The sequence below is a fragment of the Festucalex cinctus genome, chromosome 20, assembly GCF_051991245.1.
Source record: "Festucalex cinctus isolate MCC-2025b chromosome 20, RoL_Fcin_1.0, whole genome shotgun sequence".
Lineage (NCBI taxonomy): Eukaryota > Metazoa > Chordata > Actinopteri > Syngnathiformes > Syngnathidae > Festucalex > Festucalex cinctus.
The window spans coordinates 19,395,386-19,411,343 of record NC_135430.1 but is presented as its reverse complement, the minus strand read 5'-3'; the positions used below and the strand labels follow the sequence as shown (position 1 = coordinate 19,411,343).

At 40.3% G+C, this 15,958-nt stretch overlaps 2 protein-coding genes across 9 annotated transcripts in view; one reads left to right on the top strand and one right to left on the bottom strand.

Annotated features, from left to right (window-relative positions):
• The window catches only part of sema5a (sema domain, seven thrombospondin repeats (type 1 and type 1-like), transmembrane domain (TM) and short cytoplasmic domain, (semaphorin) 5A), a 158,457-nt gene that overhangs the window by 60,072 nt on the left and 82,427 nt on the right, over window positions 1–15,958 (bottom strand). For 7 of the 8 annotated variants that reach the window (XR_013280805.1, XR_013280807.1, XR_013280806.1 and 4 more), the window contains 2 exons: window positions 14,462–14,524; window positions 4,246–4,344 (listed from right to left, as the gene is read on the bottom strand). Coding sequence is in view for 4 of the 8 variants with exons in the window: in XM_077508474.1 (XP_077364600.1) it covers window positions 4,246–4,344; window positions 14,462–14,524 (162 nt within the window). In the remaining 4 variants the exon portion in view is untranslated. Of the gene's footprint in view, window positions 1–4,245; window positions 4,345–11,507; window positions 11,737–14,461; window positions 14,525–15,958 lie in introns of those variants that run through there. The other variant, XM_077508476.1, reaches the window with a different exon arrangement.
• LOC144009462 (uncharacterized) lies at window positions 8,137–9,931 on the top strand. Its single transcript, XM_077509206.1, has one exon. The coding sequence runs from the start codon at window positions 8,293–8,295 to the stop codon at window positions 9,157–9,159; it is 867 nt and encodes a 288-aa protein (XP_077365332.1). The 5' UTR covers window positions 8,137–8,292; the 3' UTR covers window positions 9,160–9,931.

The window sequence follows — 15,958 nt, the reverse complement described above, 5'->3', positions numbered from 1 at the left end:
GCAAATGGAACAAACAGAAAAGAATCATTACATTACGTTTGGCTTACACAGCGCGCGCAGAAGATGCGTGCACAAAGCTTGAAAAGGAACAAACATAATCGCAGGGCAGCTTTGGACTAATTAGCAGCATAAACCACACAAATGTAGCAGCTGCCAAGCCCAATGATATAATAAAATATGTGATAAGACGCCAGCTAATTCCAAGGCGCCTTAAAAGGTCTTAGCTTAAGTTCAGCGTTTCCTGTTTTGGTTTGTGATGCAGTGCAGCTGCTTGTCTGTTGAAAACGTCACTATCTCAATATTAAAATAATTCCAGCTTGACCATGACCCATCTTTGACAACGTACGCTCACCATGGCGTAGCTTCGAGATGTATTGTTTAATAGTTTTCATGTCAACACAATACAAAAGGATTAGCTTGGGGGGACGTTTATTTAAGTTAGCCTTGAAGCAGAGGAGCGATTCTGGATGCAATTACTTTCCTATCACTCAAAAGTTCCGCACGTGCGACTCAGTACCGGAGGCGCAAGTCCTCCAGTGTTGGCCCAACTCTGCGCCTTGACCCCGTTCACAGCTCAATTTCCTCTCTGGCCTCACGCATTTTTAGCAAAGATGGAACGAGTTTGCCCGCATGGCCCGCATTCGACAGGCGGAAAAAACGGCGACTTCTTGAGCCAATTTCCCCATTTGGATTGGAGCGGGTTTGCCTTTGCTCCGTCCGCGTCTGTTCCACCCAAACCACAACAAAACAGAGCAGTTTCTGTCTGCTCGGCTGCACTGAGATGAAAGCCTGCTATTGACCGGACTCCTCCTGTGGGCCGGACAAGTCAGTTTTGGGCCATTTAAAGGAAGAGCAATGATAGATCAGCTGTGCAACCAAGAGGAAGTGAATATAAAGGTAGTCTATAGTGCAGCCAGCAGCTGTGCAACAAGGACATTGAAGTGTCTCTAAAAGCCCAGAAGAACGGCTTATTAACTCATTCACTCCCATCCATTTTCACAGAAACAATCCCGTTCGCTCCCGAGGCCCACAGAATATTGTGTTCTATTGCTATAAAAACACAGAACCTATCAAAAGAAAGATTAAAGTCTCTTCTTTCATCAGGAAAAAAAAAAAAAAAAGTATGTTTCTGTTTCCGCTTTGCAGCAATTGACATTAGAAGAGAGCAAAGTTTCATCAGTTTTCACAAATCTATTTAAAATTGTAAGTAATTTAGCTTTTTTTCTCGATGGCCCTGGTTGATCTCCTTTGCTCTGCTGCCACCTGTTGGCCGTTTGTGTAATAACTACCATTTCTGCAACCGTTCTTTGCAGTTGAGAGACTGCATCAAAGCCTTCTGTATGCTTTAGCATTAAAAAACAAAACAAAACAAAAAACGTATAAATACGTCTTTGGGACACTTAAAATATAAAAAAACATATTTATACATTATTGGGAGCAAATGAGTTAAACATATAGAGAATGGGCTTGATGTTTGGTGCTACAGAGAATTTAAAGTGACACAACGTAACAGGAAACCTCGCCTCAAATAGAACCGCTTGAGATGCACCGACTCTGAAAAATGTTCAAGTCATGCTGGAAGAACTCTTGAATTTGTGAAGAATAATAGCTGTCATCAGTTCATAATTGAACACAGCATTTGGAGGAAATAGAGGAAAGGTTATTAATAAAAAAAAAAATAGAAAAAAGAAGTGGACTGAAGATTGATCCTTGAGGAACACCACTAGGTTGTACTAACAAATTTGACTTGCAGCCTTTCATATAAATTCAGTTTTCTACTATGTAAATCACAATTAAACCACAAAAGTGCATGTTTAGAATAGAGACGTCGCATATAGCAAGACTTTTCTACGATCAACAAAAATTGACCCACTAAGCAAAGCAAATAAATAGTAAATCCAAGCTTATGTAAAAAAAAAAAAAATAGTATTAGTATTCAAATGATAATTTAGTTGGCTAAAAATATTTTAAAATAGTATACTTTTGTAATAAAGCATAAAATTGAAATGTGTAATTATTAGGATCTCACCGCCCACATGTGCTTATTTCCAAATGGCAGCCATTTCATATATGCATAGTTAAAAGATTAAACAAATCTGATCATGGAAAGCACATGATATGCAAAGTGGCTGCAATAGTCTGAACATAATAAGCACTATGAACAGGTGGACCACAAAATGAACTTAAGTATGAGGTGATAGTAATTAGATTTGAGCAGACACGGGAGAAAACGTTGATGAAATGCAGAAGCAACGGGTCGCGGATCATTCAGGATCTCATCAGCGACTCTTAAGCTGATTAATTGAGGATTTCTCTCGTGTTCATTAGATCTTTAACTCATTGACTGCCATTGACGGAAAAAGACGTCAAATAATGCATTTTTGCTGGGCTGGCAGTGAATGTGTTAAACAAAATGTGCCAATATATTTTGTGATTATATTGCAGCATCCTTTTTTCCTTTTTTCTTTTTTAAGGCAAATTTTGCTTAAAAATCCATCAATTTTGGTTACATCTCATCTTAACTCTTTGACTGCCATTGACGGAAAAAGACGTCAAATCATGCATTTTTGCTGGGCTGGCAGTGAATGTGTTAATTGTACGCCATTATTTTTTTTTAAAGGATGTTTGAAACTATTTAGCAATCCCCTATAGTAGTCAGAATTTGCATTCCTAGCTCGAGTTTTTCGAGCCTTCCTCAATTTTTGATTCACTTCCCAACAGCAGGGCTCCCTTGTCTGATGAAATTTAGCTCAAGCTTTCTCTCTTTTAAAATGAGCTCCGTTTTCTGCAGTGACCCACGATAAGCGAGTACACCTTTGACTTTTTTGGAGCATGCTCATCAACTAGCATCATAAACCCTGCAGAAATCGCATGCATGTCGAGCATTTGGAATCAAATCAAATTTGGAAGAATATCCTAAAATAAGAGTATAAATGGTCCATTTTTTTGTATTGCCTGCTTCTAATCATTTTGGGTGGACATCGTTGTGGCCAGATAGGAACACAAATGGGCTTCCAATAAATATTTTATTTGTATTTGCTATGATGGGTGAAAAAAAAAAAAAAGATCAATAGTGACTCACCAGGTACTCAGTACTGAAGTCGTCTTTTTTTTTTTTTTTTTTTTTTTTTTCCATTGAATACTTGCTTTCACTTATTCAAGTAATTACTTGGAGGACTCCTTTTTACTTTTACTCGAGTCCGATTATATTGTTTACTAGGGGTGTGAATTGCCTCGTGCCTGACGATTCGATCCGTATCACGATTCATAGGTCACGATTCGATTCAATACCGATTAGTCCCGATATGAATTTACAAGTCGATTGTTGCGATTTTATTTTATTTTTTTTTACTCAATTTAGAAAATCCCTTACAGTAAACTTGTACATGTACCCTGTAAGATTTGTATGAAATTGTATTATTTATTGATCTGAAACTTCAGTTTTATAACTGAGCCACTGTATTTAAAAAACAGGAAGTGAAATAAAATATTCAGGCTCAATGTTCCATTAATATAACATTCTTCCATGCTTAAAGTGTGAAAGTTTGACGTTTTGTTGAATATTTTTCCATCAAAAACGGATATTAAAAAAACGATTCGGCTGCCTATTGAATCGATTCGAGAATTGCGTGCTGTAGTATCGCGATATATTGCCGAATCGATTTTTTTTAACACCCCTCCTGTTTACCATAAATAGAAAAGGGTAGAAATAGACAGTTTTAGATATCCGATCTAAAATGATGAAAAAAAAAAAAAAAAAAAATGCAAACATTTCTTTTTTAAATTCAACCAACTTTACCACTTGCACTTGCTTTCTTTGGACCCATGATGAGGGGCTAATACATGATGCAAAAAAAAAAAAAAAAAAAAAAAAAAAAAAAAAAAGATTCGCGCAAATAACAAGTCTGCTCCGAACGAACTTTGAACACGAACGTGCTACGGAGGAAGCATCCTGGGCGTTCGAGTTAAGCTCGGCTCCCGAGTGAGTCGCGTTCAGGTACGCTCAGCTTTTCCCCCCCCCCCCCAGTTTGGTCGAGAGCCGAATTTTTTTGGACGAGTTCTGAGACATAAAATTCTCAAATTTTCTGGTTGAAAACCGATTTGGTTGAGAACAGAACAGAAGCGTTGGAAAAACCGAGCTTTGACTGTATTTGATGAATTACTCTTATACAGACTTTTGGGGTCATGTTAGAGGAGGAAAATGAATAAATCATACATAATGAAGGTTAAAGGTTAATAAAATACCGTTCGGTTGGTGCAGATGGGAGTGAAGGCGTTGGTCCCGCAGGTAAACAGTCTGTTTCCATTGACAAGCAGCACCCTGATGTAGTTCTGGCACTCCTCCTGTGGGGGGGGGACAAAAAAACAACAACAACAAAAAAACACCACAGAACGATAGAAGTTAGCAGCTGGAGGCTGATCCGGTCAGTATCTGCCTATTGACGAGAAGCAGCATTAAGGCACGGGGACCAAATGACACTTTGTGCTGGCAAATGAAGACAAAAACAGCCGCAACCGGGGGAGGCTGACTCTGAAACGTGGTCGGGCTCGACATCATACCATCAAGCCTAATGCCGCTCAAGTCAACGTGAAGCACATCTGAGTCGGATAACCGACAAAACACAGGACAACTCAGGATTGGCTTCCAAAATTATCTTGATTGGTCAAAAAAAAAAAAAGTGAAATGAGCGCCGGCTTATATACTTCACTCGACCGCGTTTCTCCTCCATGAATCAATTGACTTTGCTCTCGACTACGGCTAAGTACACGCCGCCACTCTCTATTCTTGACTTTCTCTCGCGTTCACTTTGGCGTGGGCCTGCAGCAAACCACTTAGCGAGAGCCTCACGAGAAATAAAGCAGGGTGACAGTGCGATTGATTTATCCAATGATTGATTGCCGGGGTGAACTTTGCCGTCAGCTCTCAGCGAAGTTTTGCTTGAGATCTCCATGAACAAGCCCGGGACAAATGGAACAATAGCGGCCGGTACCTCATGTCAAGAATGCAGTGATTGGTTTTTTTTGTTTTTTGTTTTGTTTTGTTTGAATAGGGTTGACAAATGGGCCCTTGTAGAAATCTAAAAGCATGAAAAGCTGCTTGTGTTGGAGACAATTGTGATTTAGATAGAAAATATTTTATATTTTCAAAATAAATGTAAAATTATTATTAGTGGTTGGTTTTGGTTTTATTACACTAAACGTTGTAGACTTCTCATTTAACTCATTCGCTCGCCGCCATTTTTCACATTTCGCAATCCCGTTCGCTACCGGCTGGTTTACTGAATTTTGACTGATTTTGCAAGGCCCACAGAATATTGTGTTCTATTGCCATAAAAACATGGACCCTATCAAAAGAAAGATTAAAGTTTCTTCTTTCATCAGGAAAAAAAAAAGAAAGTACATTTCTATCAGTTTCCGTCTTGCAGCAATTAGCATTAGAATAAAGCTAAGTTTAATCATTTTTCCACAAATCCATTTAGAATTGTGAGTAATTGAGCTCTTTTTCAACATGGCCTTGCTCTCCTGCCACCTGCTGGCCATTTGTGTAATAACTACCATTTCTGCAATCGTTCTTTGCAGTTTGCTCTAGCATAAAAAAACAAACAAACAAAAAACATATAAATACGTCTTTTGGACACTAAAACATATAAAGTAAGACATATTCATACGTTTTTGTGAGCAAATGAGTTGATAATAATGGCTAAAGAATAATACATAATACACAATAATAATAAACAATACTTTTTTTTTTTTTCAAAAATGCCCACCTGATAAAAATTTGTCATATATGAGGACATAAGTATTTCTCTTGAATGCCAGTTACCCATCAAAACTAAACGTATAAAAAATGTATTTAAATGAATATAAATAATGCTGTAAAATGTACATTAAATTCACATTTTAAACAACATAAGTAGTATTATTGGGATTTTTCTTTAGTAGACAGCATATAGTTTACGAATGGTTGCATTTATTCTTTCTGTCAGTGCAGATTTTCCGTATGTAGTTATTGTGTAAAAAAAAAAAAAAAAAAAAAAAAAAAAAATCCTGACACTAAGTACAGCAAATATATTTTTATGAGTGTTCATGTATGCATGCTCGTATCGGTAGTTACTACCTCTAACTTCTATTGCTGCATTACTACAGTTTGACGGCTATAGCATTCAGCTATGTACATTATCCATGTGTAATTGCAAGTCTTTCTAACAGCTTGGCCCAATAATAAATAATGGCATAGTTAATATTTTCCCAGGCTTACGGTCTTGTTCACGTCTCAACTAATGTTCCGTGTCTCTATTGTAATACGCAAGCTGCTAATAGTTTTGTTATAGAAGACACGGCAATCAGGTCCTGTCAACTCAATTCTAGTCTAGTCTTTTAGTTTGAAATTCATAAAATGTACAACAGCAAAGCAGATATGTGCATTGGAAAGTAAACAAAACAGTAACTCGAAAGCACAGGCGCTGTGTCTTTACAATAGCTTACCGGTGGTATATTCTGCCAGATGAACCACAAACGGCTTGTCAGCAGCAGAAGGAAGACCTTTATTGCTATTCTTAGTGTAAACCGCATGAGTCTTTTCTCAAAGGGGAAGTGAGGAAAACAATTTTACTCTCAAGGACTGGAGGTAGGCTTGGACTGTAATTCAGGAAAAACGATCCCTCTGCCCTCCACGTCAAGTTAACTACAGGTTGACACACGCAATCAAGGATCAAAAGCGGTTTGCTTTTCTTTTCAGTTTTATTTAGTTGTAAACCAGCCGTTTGGTCCATCAATATGACAACACGAGCGGAATGTTCACAAAAGCTGGCGCCGGTAGCGCTTTTTATAAATGGGGGTGGGGGGCAAGGTTACTTCGGGGTATCCAAGGATCATGCCAAATAATTTGTTTCATTAAAAAAAAAAAAAAAAAAAAAAAAATACGGCCCAGGGGCCATTTGCAGCCCACCATCTATTTTTTAGCGGCCCTCAGCAAATACAAAAAAATTACTTTTGACACAGCCTGTTTTTCTAGATATGCAAAGAAACTATTTAAATCTAAAACAGAAATACCTTCTTTTTGTAATTTAATTAAGTCAGTGATTTCAATTCCAGAAGCAAAACTGTGAACTGTCTAATTTGTGAACACATCACATTAATGATTAACGAAGATCCTCAAGTGATTTCAAATGGATCATTTTATTACCAACTACTCTTCCTTTGATTCTGAATTTGGAGATTGGTTCAGAGATGGGGCCACCCCAAAAATCAAGAAAAATTCCAAACTGTCCTGTTTAAAAATAACTAGCTAAACTATAGTACAATATTAATGGACTTGTTAGTTTTAGTGTGTTTAATAAACTCAGGCAATTTCAAAATGGCCCTTGCATCCTTCGATTATACTTATAAACGTAAAATAAATAAATAAATAAATAATACATAAATAATTAAATACATAAATATATATATATATATAATGTGTTAATTATTCTTCAAACTGTTTTGTGCGAGATGTTTAAATATCTTATTTTGAAATCTATGCTTTTAATCCGAAGGCCTCCGCAGTACTTTTGTTTCCCGTTTCACGTCTCCGTCCATACACAATCTATTTGAACATAAAAGTGATTTTAAACAGTTACCCACAAGGGAAACCAACGTAACATTGCCCAAAACGTGTCATTTGATTGCACTCGGGAGATTCTTCTTCGCGAGACACCTTGTGATGTGTATTACAACGTTCTGTGGTAAATAGCGCCAGCTACTGCGCAGGAGGGGCATAACAATTAGAAAAAAAATGCTTGCAGACTGCATCGCAAGACTTGTGGCCATAATATATCAATCATTTGGCACCTGGGTGGGGGGGTGGGGGGGGGGGGGGTTAAAGCTCCTCTTTAGCTCTGCCAGTGGCTGGTAGAGGCACTATAAGACACCCTGAAATTGAGACATTTCATTCCTTGGTGGCTTCACTCTTCAAAGTTACTATAAATGAGTAGAACATGATTTTCTCTCTTAAACTTTATTGCACTCTCCCTTTTCTTTATGCAGTTATTGATCAGAGCCACTACATGTCACAATGACAACTCTATGATGTCACCGACACTTCAAAGAAAGGTCAAGCGTTTACTTTCATGCTCTCCGCGTGCGAGTTCTCAACTTGCGTCCCCCCCCATCACATTCCAAGATGGTCGACCGCATTCGTTCTTTTTTGCGCTGTCCCTCCGCGACCAATGTCACGATCAGGTTTCTACGCGTGGGTTCCAGCTCCTCGATGTCAAGGAGAAAAAGCTGGCACTGGATGGAGGTCTATTTGGGATGAGCGACAAGAAGGAACCTTCCAAAACAGATAAGAAAGCAACTCTCCCTTCCCATCCAAACGAGCCGCGGAAACAAACGTTGATCTGTAACCGCGGAGTCCTTTACAGCGTCCGAGTTCCACGTGAGGGGGCGCGCGAAGATCAACTAAGTCTGTCGACTTCCGAGTACGAGCGAATCCTCGCAAGAGCAAGGGACCCGATTATCTTGGCCAAGGAGAAGGAGCTCGGGGAAACGGCTTCTCAAAAGAAAAGAGATGACCTCAAGGCTGCAGAGGAAAAGAAGCACAAGATGATGGCGCAGGACCGTCGCGCCGTTCGGCAGGAGGAACAAGCCGACGCGCGGTCCAAACAGCGCAGCTCTGAACGTTACCGGCACATGCGGTGCAAAGCTCAAACGGAGAGCGACAATCAGATTCTCAAGCTGGACACGTACATCCGACGGTGCAAGATCCAGGCCGACGCCGACACGCAACGCGAGTGGAAGAAGCGCTGCGAGGCTGTTGCCATCTCCAGGGAGAAGGCCGACTTCGAGCGGGCGCTCGAGTGTCATCGGGAGGCGCTCGACAAGCACGAGGAGAAGGGGAGGCGGCGGAAGGAGGAGGGCCGCCTCCACTTGCAGGCGCTACAGGAGCAGATAAGGGAAAAGGAGCGCGCCGCCGCCGTCGGGCGCCGAGAGAGGCTGAGCGTCGCCAAACACGTGTCTGACGAGGTTCAGCTGAAAAATAAGTGCATCGAGGAGATCAAGGAGGAGAGGCTGAGTGATTTCAGAGCTTGTGGGATTCCGGACAAATATTATGGTTACGTCAAGAAGAGGACTGCGGAAGATGGTGCCAAATCAAAGAATTACCAGTATCACATGCAATGATGTTTGACAAATATGGCGTCAAATGGATACAATTGACGTTTGAAGGAGTCGGAGTGAGGTGCTCCGCAAAGGACGTTGGTGAACTCGGCAGCTGCAAGTATTGACGGACGTTACAAGTTTGTCGTCATGGCAGTTTGATCAGACTTGGACAAGAGTCCATTTGCAGACCAAATAACCCTATAAAAAAGCAGGGGTGTCCAAACTACGGCCCGGGGGGCCATTTGCGGCCCGCCGTCCATTTTTCAGTGGCCCGCGACATATGCTAAAAATGGCATTTGAGTCAGATCAAATAAAATAAAGACCAAAAATGTTTGGAGATGGTCAAAGTAAGAAGGGAAGGTGATGAAAAAAACAGGTACCATTAAAAGGTTATTTTAGTTAACTAAAACTAACGAAAAAACTCAAATTCAAAAAACAATTTCGTTAACGAAATAAAATAAAAACAAAGATGCTTTTTAAAAAAGAAAACTAACTATGCGTTTTATGTTTACAAAACTTACTAAAACTATAATGATAGCAAACATGTCCTTCATTTTAGTCTTTTGTAATTAATTGACTGCATGAGCCTTTGGGGATGATTTTAAACATGATTTTTAGTAGATTTATTTTGACATCAACCGGAATAATGATGGTGTTTTTTAAATATTGCGCACAAGTAATACACATAAAAAACTAAAACTAGTACTGAAACTAACTAAAGTAAAACTAAGCATTTATTAAAGAACTAAAACTAACAGAACCACCCTGAAAGCTAATTAAAACTAACGAAATTATATTACAAATAAATTGGTTTATATACTGTAGCATTTTTCTAAATATGCAAAAGCGCTAATCAATTATTTGTACAAAACACAATTTCTCTTCATAACATTATGTGGCCCTTGCGGCCTTCTGATTTTCTGTATGTGGCCCTCAAATGGAAAAAGTTTGGACACCCCTGCTATAAAGTATTATTGTTGAATTATTAATTGATTAACATTGACGTTATTTCGAAGATGCCCGCCCCCTACTTGTTTTTCATGCTGGTGCTACTGATAGTTGTACATGTGAACTTGTTCATCTGATGGATTTAGTTAACAGGACATTTGGACAAGCACATGACATTTGTGTTTATTTTAGTTGTTAAAGTTACTAAAACAATCTTTTCATTGTCTCTTCTCCATCCTCTCAGCACTTCTTTCTCTCAATTACTTAATTCTAAAAATACAACACATAACTAATAAAATAGGGTGACCAGATGTTCGATTTACCGGGAACGTCCCATTTTACACTGGAATGTCCCGTTTTTGAGACTTGTGTATCAAATCCAGTCTCGGAGTCAGCAAACCAATTGTTTGGTCCAGGGGTCTGCAACCTGCGGTTCTAGAGCATGTGGCTCTTTTTTTAATTTATCTGTTTTATTTATTTATTTTGTTTGATTTATATATTTTTTTTTAAATCTGCTCTCTGTAACTTAGGAAAATGAATAACAAGCATTTCATTTTTAACTCATTCACTCCCAACCATTTTTACAGACGCAATCCCGTTCGCTCCTGTTTTGCTGGATTTGGACTGATTTTGCTCTGCTGCCACCTGCTGGCCGTTTGTGTAATAACTACCATTTCTGCAACCGTTCTTTGCAGTTGAGAGGCTGCATCAAAGCCTTCTGTATGCTTTAGCATAAAAAACAAAACACAAAAAACGTATAAATACGTCATTGAGATACTTAAAACATTAAAAAAAAAAACGTATTTACACGTTATTGGGAGCAAATGAGTTAAAGGTGAAAGTCAACCCCCCACAAAAACTCTTGAGAATATGTTCTATGCAGCCCCCACTAGTCTAAATATGGCATTTTGGTTAATATTGCGTTAGTGGAAAAACGAGTTAAGCAGCAAAATCCATCACTTGCTGTCAAGTGGAAATTACATCACAGTTACTCAGGTCGCAGGCAACAACCAATCACACACAGCTCAGCTTCGGAAAACAGGTGAGCTGTGATTGGTCGTTGCCTGAACCCCGAGCAACTGTTAATTTCCTTACTATTCACTTTCACATTCGCGTCACATTGGAACTAGAACTACTTCCTGCTTCTGTGTCTAAGAATCATGGGAAATGTAGTCAGACTGAACAAGAACTGAGCGTTTCTGGCGTCACGTTTGTTTTCATTTAAAGTGTGTTTTTTGATTTTCAGTTTTAGAAATGTATGCACACACAAAATACGGTTAGCAAAAGTTAAAGTAACAACTAAACCACCGTTCACCAGATTGATTAGCGATTAAATACCTGGTATTGGTGTTCGCCCATCCCTAATAATAATATATAATATACAACAACATAATGAAGATGGGTCAGTGTTCTAGTCTCACCAAAAGCGGTCCATCTTCTGGGATATTTGATTCCGCTGAGTTGGCATCATCATGTAGTTTGATGAACCAAACCCATAGAAAGCCGTTTTCCACTCAGTTATTATCGCCCAGTTTGATAAAAATGACGGAAAAAGTCGTTTTGTGCTCCCCACCTGTGCATGTGGAGCCCTCGATGCATTATTGCTTCTGCTGAAGTTAGTGGGCGACAAAATCACAAAAATAGAGCATAGAAAACGATATGTAGTCTTTCGACATCGCCTGCAAGACCAACAGATCTTGTGGAAGTGATGTCATAGTTCGGCCTCTCAGTTACAAAGCCAACTGTGACGTCATGGTGATGTTGAGGGTGGCCACAAGCGGTGATATCACCAATCACCTCTATTTTAAAGTAGGACATTTTTAACATGTTGGTCTTTGTGTTGACATCATATTTGGGAGAACAGATGGGACAAGAATGCAGTTTGTTGTTCTATTCCGTCCTTCATCGACCGCCAGGTGGCGGGAAAGTGCCTCGTGCTGGAGTTCTTAAAAAAAAAAAAAAAAATTGGATTTTTTTTTTTTTTTTTTTTTGCTTGCCTAGGACAATCCTAACAGAATCATGAGCGTCGCCGCGTCGACTTTAGCGAGGCAGGGTCGCTACGGCATGAAGGACCCGACCGCTCAGATTGATGGAAGTCTGTTTGGCGTGGAGTCCAAACACCGGGTTCCTCTGAAACGAATGCACCCGAAAAAGACGATCGTGATCTGCAACCAAGGCTTCCTGTACAACGTCAGGGTCCCACGCGATGAGCTCCACGTACAAACCATCAGCCTGACGCGCGCCGACCACGACCGCATCCTTGCAAAAGCCAGAGGCCCGACCGTCATTGACCAGGAGTTGTCGGTCTTGAGAAAAACGGCGACGAAAAAGAAAGAGGACATGAAGGCCGGGGAAGAACGGAAGCGTCTGATCATCGAGAAGGACCTTTTCGCCATCAAGCACGAGGCGGAGAACGAGATCCGCTCCAGGAGGATGGCGTATGACCGCTATCAGCAGGCGAGGGAAAAAGCCGCGATCGAACAGGACAACCAAATCAAAAACCTCGACAAGTGGATCTTGAACAGCAAACTCCAGACCGAGCGCGACAAGCAGCTGGTGTGGAGGAAGCGCTGCGAGTCCATCGAGGTCGCCAAAGAGAAGGCCGAGTTCGACCGGGTGCTCAAGTGCACGCAGGAGGCCGCGCGCAAAGACGCGGAGAAGGAGAAGAAGCGGATGAGGGACGCCTTCGCGCACTTGGAGGGCATCAAGGAGCAGGTGAGGGAACGCGAGCTGGCCGCTCTCGCCAAGCGCAACGAGCGGCTCTACGAGCTCACCAACATGAAGGACAAGATCGAGGAGAAGAGTCGCTGGCTGGAAGAATGCAAGGAGGAGAGACTCAAAGAACTCAAGGCGTGCGGGATCCCGGAAAAATACTGCAGGTACGTCAAAAGAAAGACCAAAGCAAACGAAAATCTCCCCAATTTATATGAATACCGCGTCCACGATACATTTGATGAATTACCCCAATGGACGATGCCGTCAAAACAAAAGTATCCAGGACAGGAAGAGCAACTCAATCCTTTGGCGCCATTACCGCCAATCTCCATAAAGGATGCACCTGAAGGCGGAGACGTGGAATGAAAGCCACTTAACCCCAAAATCTTCCACGCACTCATCACTTTGCGTTTGCGTCGTCATCCGCCCACCATTTTTCTCCGTAACCAAAGAGAAGTGACACACACCAGTGAAGGAAGCAGAAAAAAAAGTGTGAATTATATGAATATGTTGGAATGAGGTATGCTTGTTGACGGCGGCGTGAAACTTTATCGAGCCAGCCGGCCTGACTTATTTGGGTGACCATTACTACCTCGACACGCGCATAATGTCGTGTTTTTGTTTGTGTTGGTGTGCATCTATGTTTCAAACCAGCATCATTGAAATTTTTAGAATTAAAACAAAAATGCATTGATATTTTTGGTGTGTTGTTTTGAAAACGCAAATCAAAAACAGACCTGAAAATGCAGCTCATACATAGCTCAGCTACAAATGAGCACAAAATAAAACTATGCATTACCCCAACCAAGAATATTTTGTTTTTCACGATGTGGTATAGGCTGGTGATTTATTTCTAATATGGGAAAAACATTTTTTTATTTTCTTTTTAATGACAGAAAATACAGTAAATGTTGCCAAATCTGTCAAATGCATTTAATAAATGCATATATTTGTGGAGACTGGGGCCAAGTTCTATTTTACAATTTGAAAAATTGTGTACAATTTCACAAGTACATCTTAAAAATGAGATACCGCAAGACTGTAGGAGTGGCATGGCTCAGGTGGTAGAGTGGCAGAAGGTCGTGAATTCGTTCCTCAACCGTTGGCTAACTTTTTTATTTTATTTTATTTTATTTTTTTAAATAAACTAATAAAATTAAGTCAAAATCTCTCCTTGCAATTCCCTAAACCGATGTGACACTTCAAATATTTGGACTTACTCCATCCATGCACAACTAGGGGTGGAAGAAAAGAAAAAAATCGATATTGCAATATATTGTTGATATAGATGTAATGTGTCCAGCTGTGAAGTGTTATGTTATGTTTATGCACTTTCATTTGTCTCACTTTACAATGTTTACAGTTAAAATGCTCAGAGGCAGTGAGGCACTTTGCAGAACTTTGTACATTGTACAACGTTTTGGCATTGGATAAATGCATAATTATACATTTTCCTTTTTATGGGCATTTGTTGGCTTTTTCAGTCACATATCGTGATATGTTGCTATTTTTATTTTATTTTTTTTTTATTTTTTTTTTTTACAATATATCAAAAATCGTAGATGTCGTGTATCGTGATATTATCGATATCGTGAGCCAAATATCGTTACAGTATCCAATCGTGCTTTACCCGTATCGTCCCGGCTTATGCACAACATACCTCAGACTTTCCTCGGCTGAAGCAGGCTCCCTTGGTGAACTCATCACAGTGCCACTCAGCCTCCTGCAGAGAGAGAAAAAAAAAAGTCTCAGTACAGTTACCAAGCATCAAAGGGGAAAATCTTGTCAGCGTGAAGCAATAGGGGGAAAAAAAAAAAAAAAAAAAACACTTGGGGAACACCAACAAAACAATGGCTGACCCACATAACCGACACACCAGCTACATTTGTCCATCGACTGGTCAGAAAAGAAGGCCACAACACATCATCACCGTTGGGGGTGAAAAAAATTACCGTATTTTCCGTTACTATAAGGCGCACCTAAAAGCCTTCAATTTTTTTCAAAAGCTGACCATGCGTCTTATAATCCAGTGCGCCTTATATATGGATCAATATTGAGCCGCAACAGCTCTCGCTGTCAAGACGCTATCGGTGACCCTGCACGATCGGTGACGCGCATGCCCGGAAGATCCCGCCATCTTGGATCGCTAGCTAATACTAATACTTGACCTCAGAGAAAATTAAAAAAAAACAGCTGTTTATTCATTTTGGAGTTGTCAGGAAGCTGGTTTGTAATCTATTAATAAAGTTTGACTGACCTATCTGACTGTTTTGTTGACATTCCCTTTAGCGCAGCACCATCTAATGAATGCATAACGTAACCCCAGCCTCTACTGTCGCGCCTTATATATGAAAAAGTTTTAAAATATGTCATACATTGAAGTTGCGCCTTATAATGAGGTGCGCCTTATAGTGCGGAAACTACGGTACAAACGCAGATGAGTTTGACACGCTGCGCGCATCACTGATCTCTGCATGCAGATTGGTAGACGTGATGAATTAAAGCAGAGGAGAGCAGCGAATGAAATCGTCATTACGCCCCACACGTGCGAGTAAACACAAACTGAGGCAGTTCACAAGTTTCTAAGCCACGTTAAATCCAATTAAAGCGCACGCCAAGCGCAGTCCTCAAGAAGCCAGAGTGCACACAGAAGAATGCCAATTTGGTGGGCGCTTTGAATTTCAAGCATAACAACACAAGGGAGTGGGACGTCAACGTGATTTCCACGTGAGGCCGGCAACGGCAGAAAGAGCTGGCGAGGCCGCGCGAAGATAAAACTTAAATCTGCTGCAATTTTCGTCACTTGATTACCAAGTGAACTCTTTCGCAGCCGTCGTCGATAAAAGCTCTTTTTATAAATGAAATATGCATTAGCCCCAAGATGACATCGCTGCCAAGATGGCCTGCTTGTGATAGATGGAAGTAATCCATAAAAAAAAAAAAAAACTTCGCTGACAATAAGAGTGCCACAGGAGTTGAAAAACGTTTTTTTTAAGGTCTTTGCTTACCGTCGTGTCGATGCACACACTCAGAACTTGAAGCATCAAATCTCATTAGGTAGTAGCGAACGTGATAGCCGGCGAGTGCACCTATGCACATAATACTACATACATATTGTCAGCATTAAGAAAGGAGCTTTAAATGGGAGGAGAAAGGT

Bases quoted from the DNA above. Each gene is read 5' to 3' on its own strand.
- LOC144009462 (XM_077509206.1), top strand. From the start codon at position 8,293: ATGAGCGACAAGAAGGAACCTTCCAAAACAGATAAGAAAGCAACTCTC.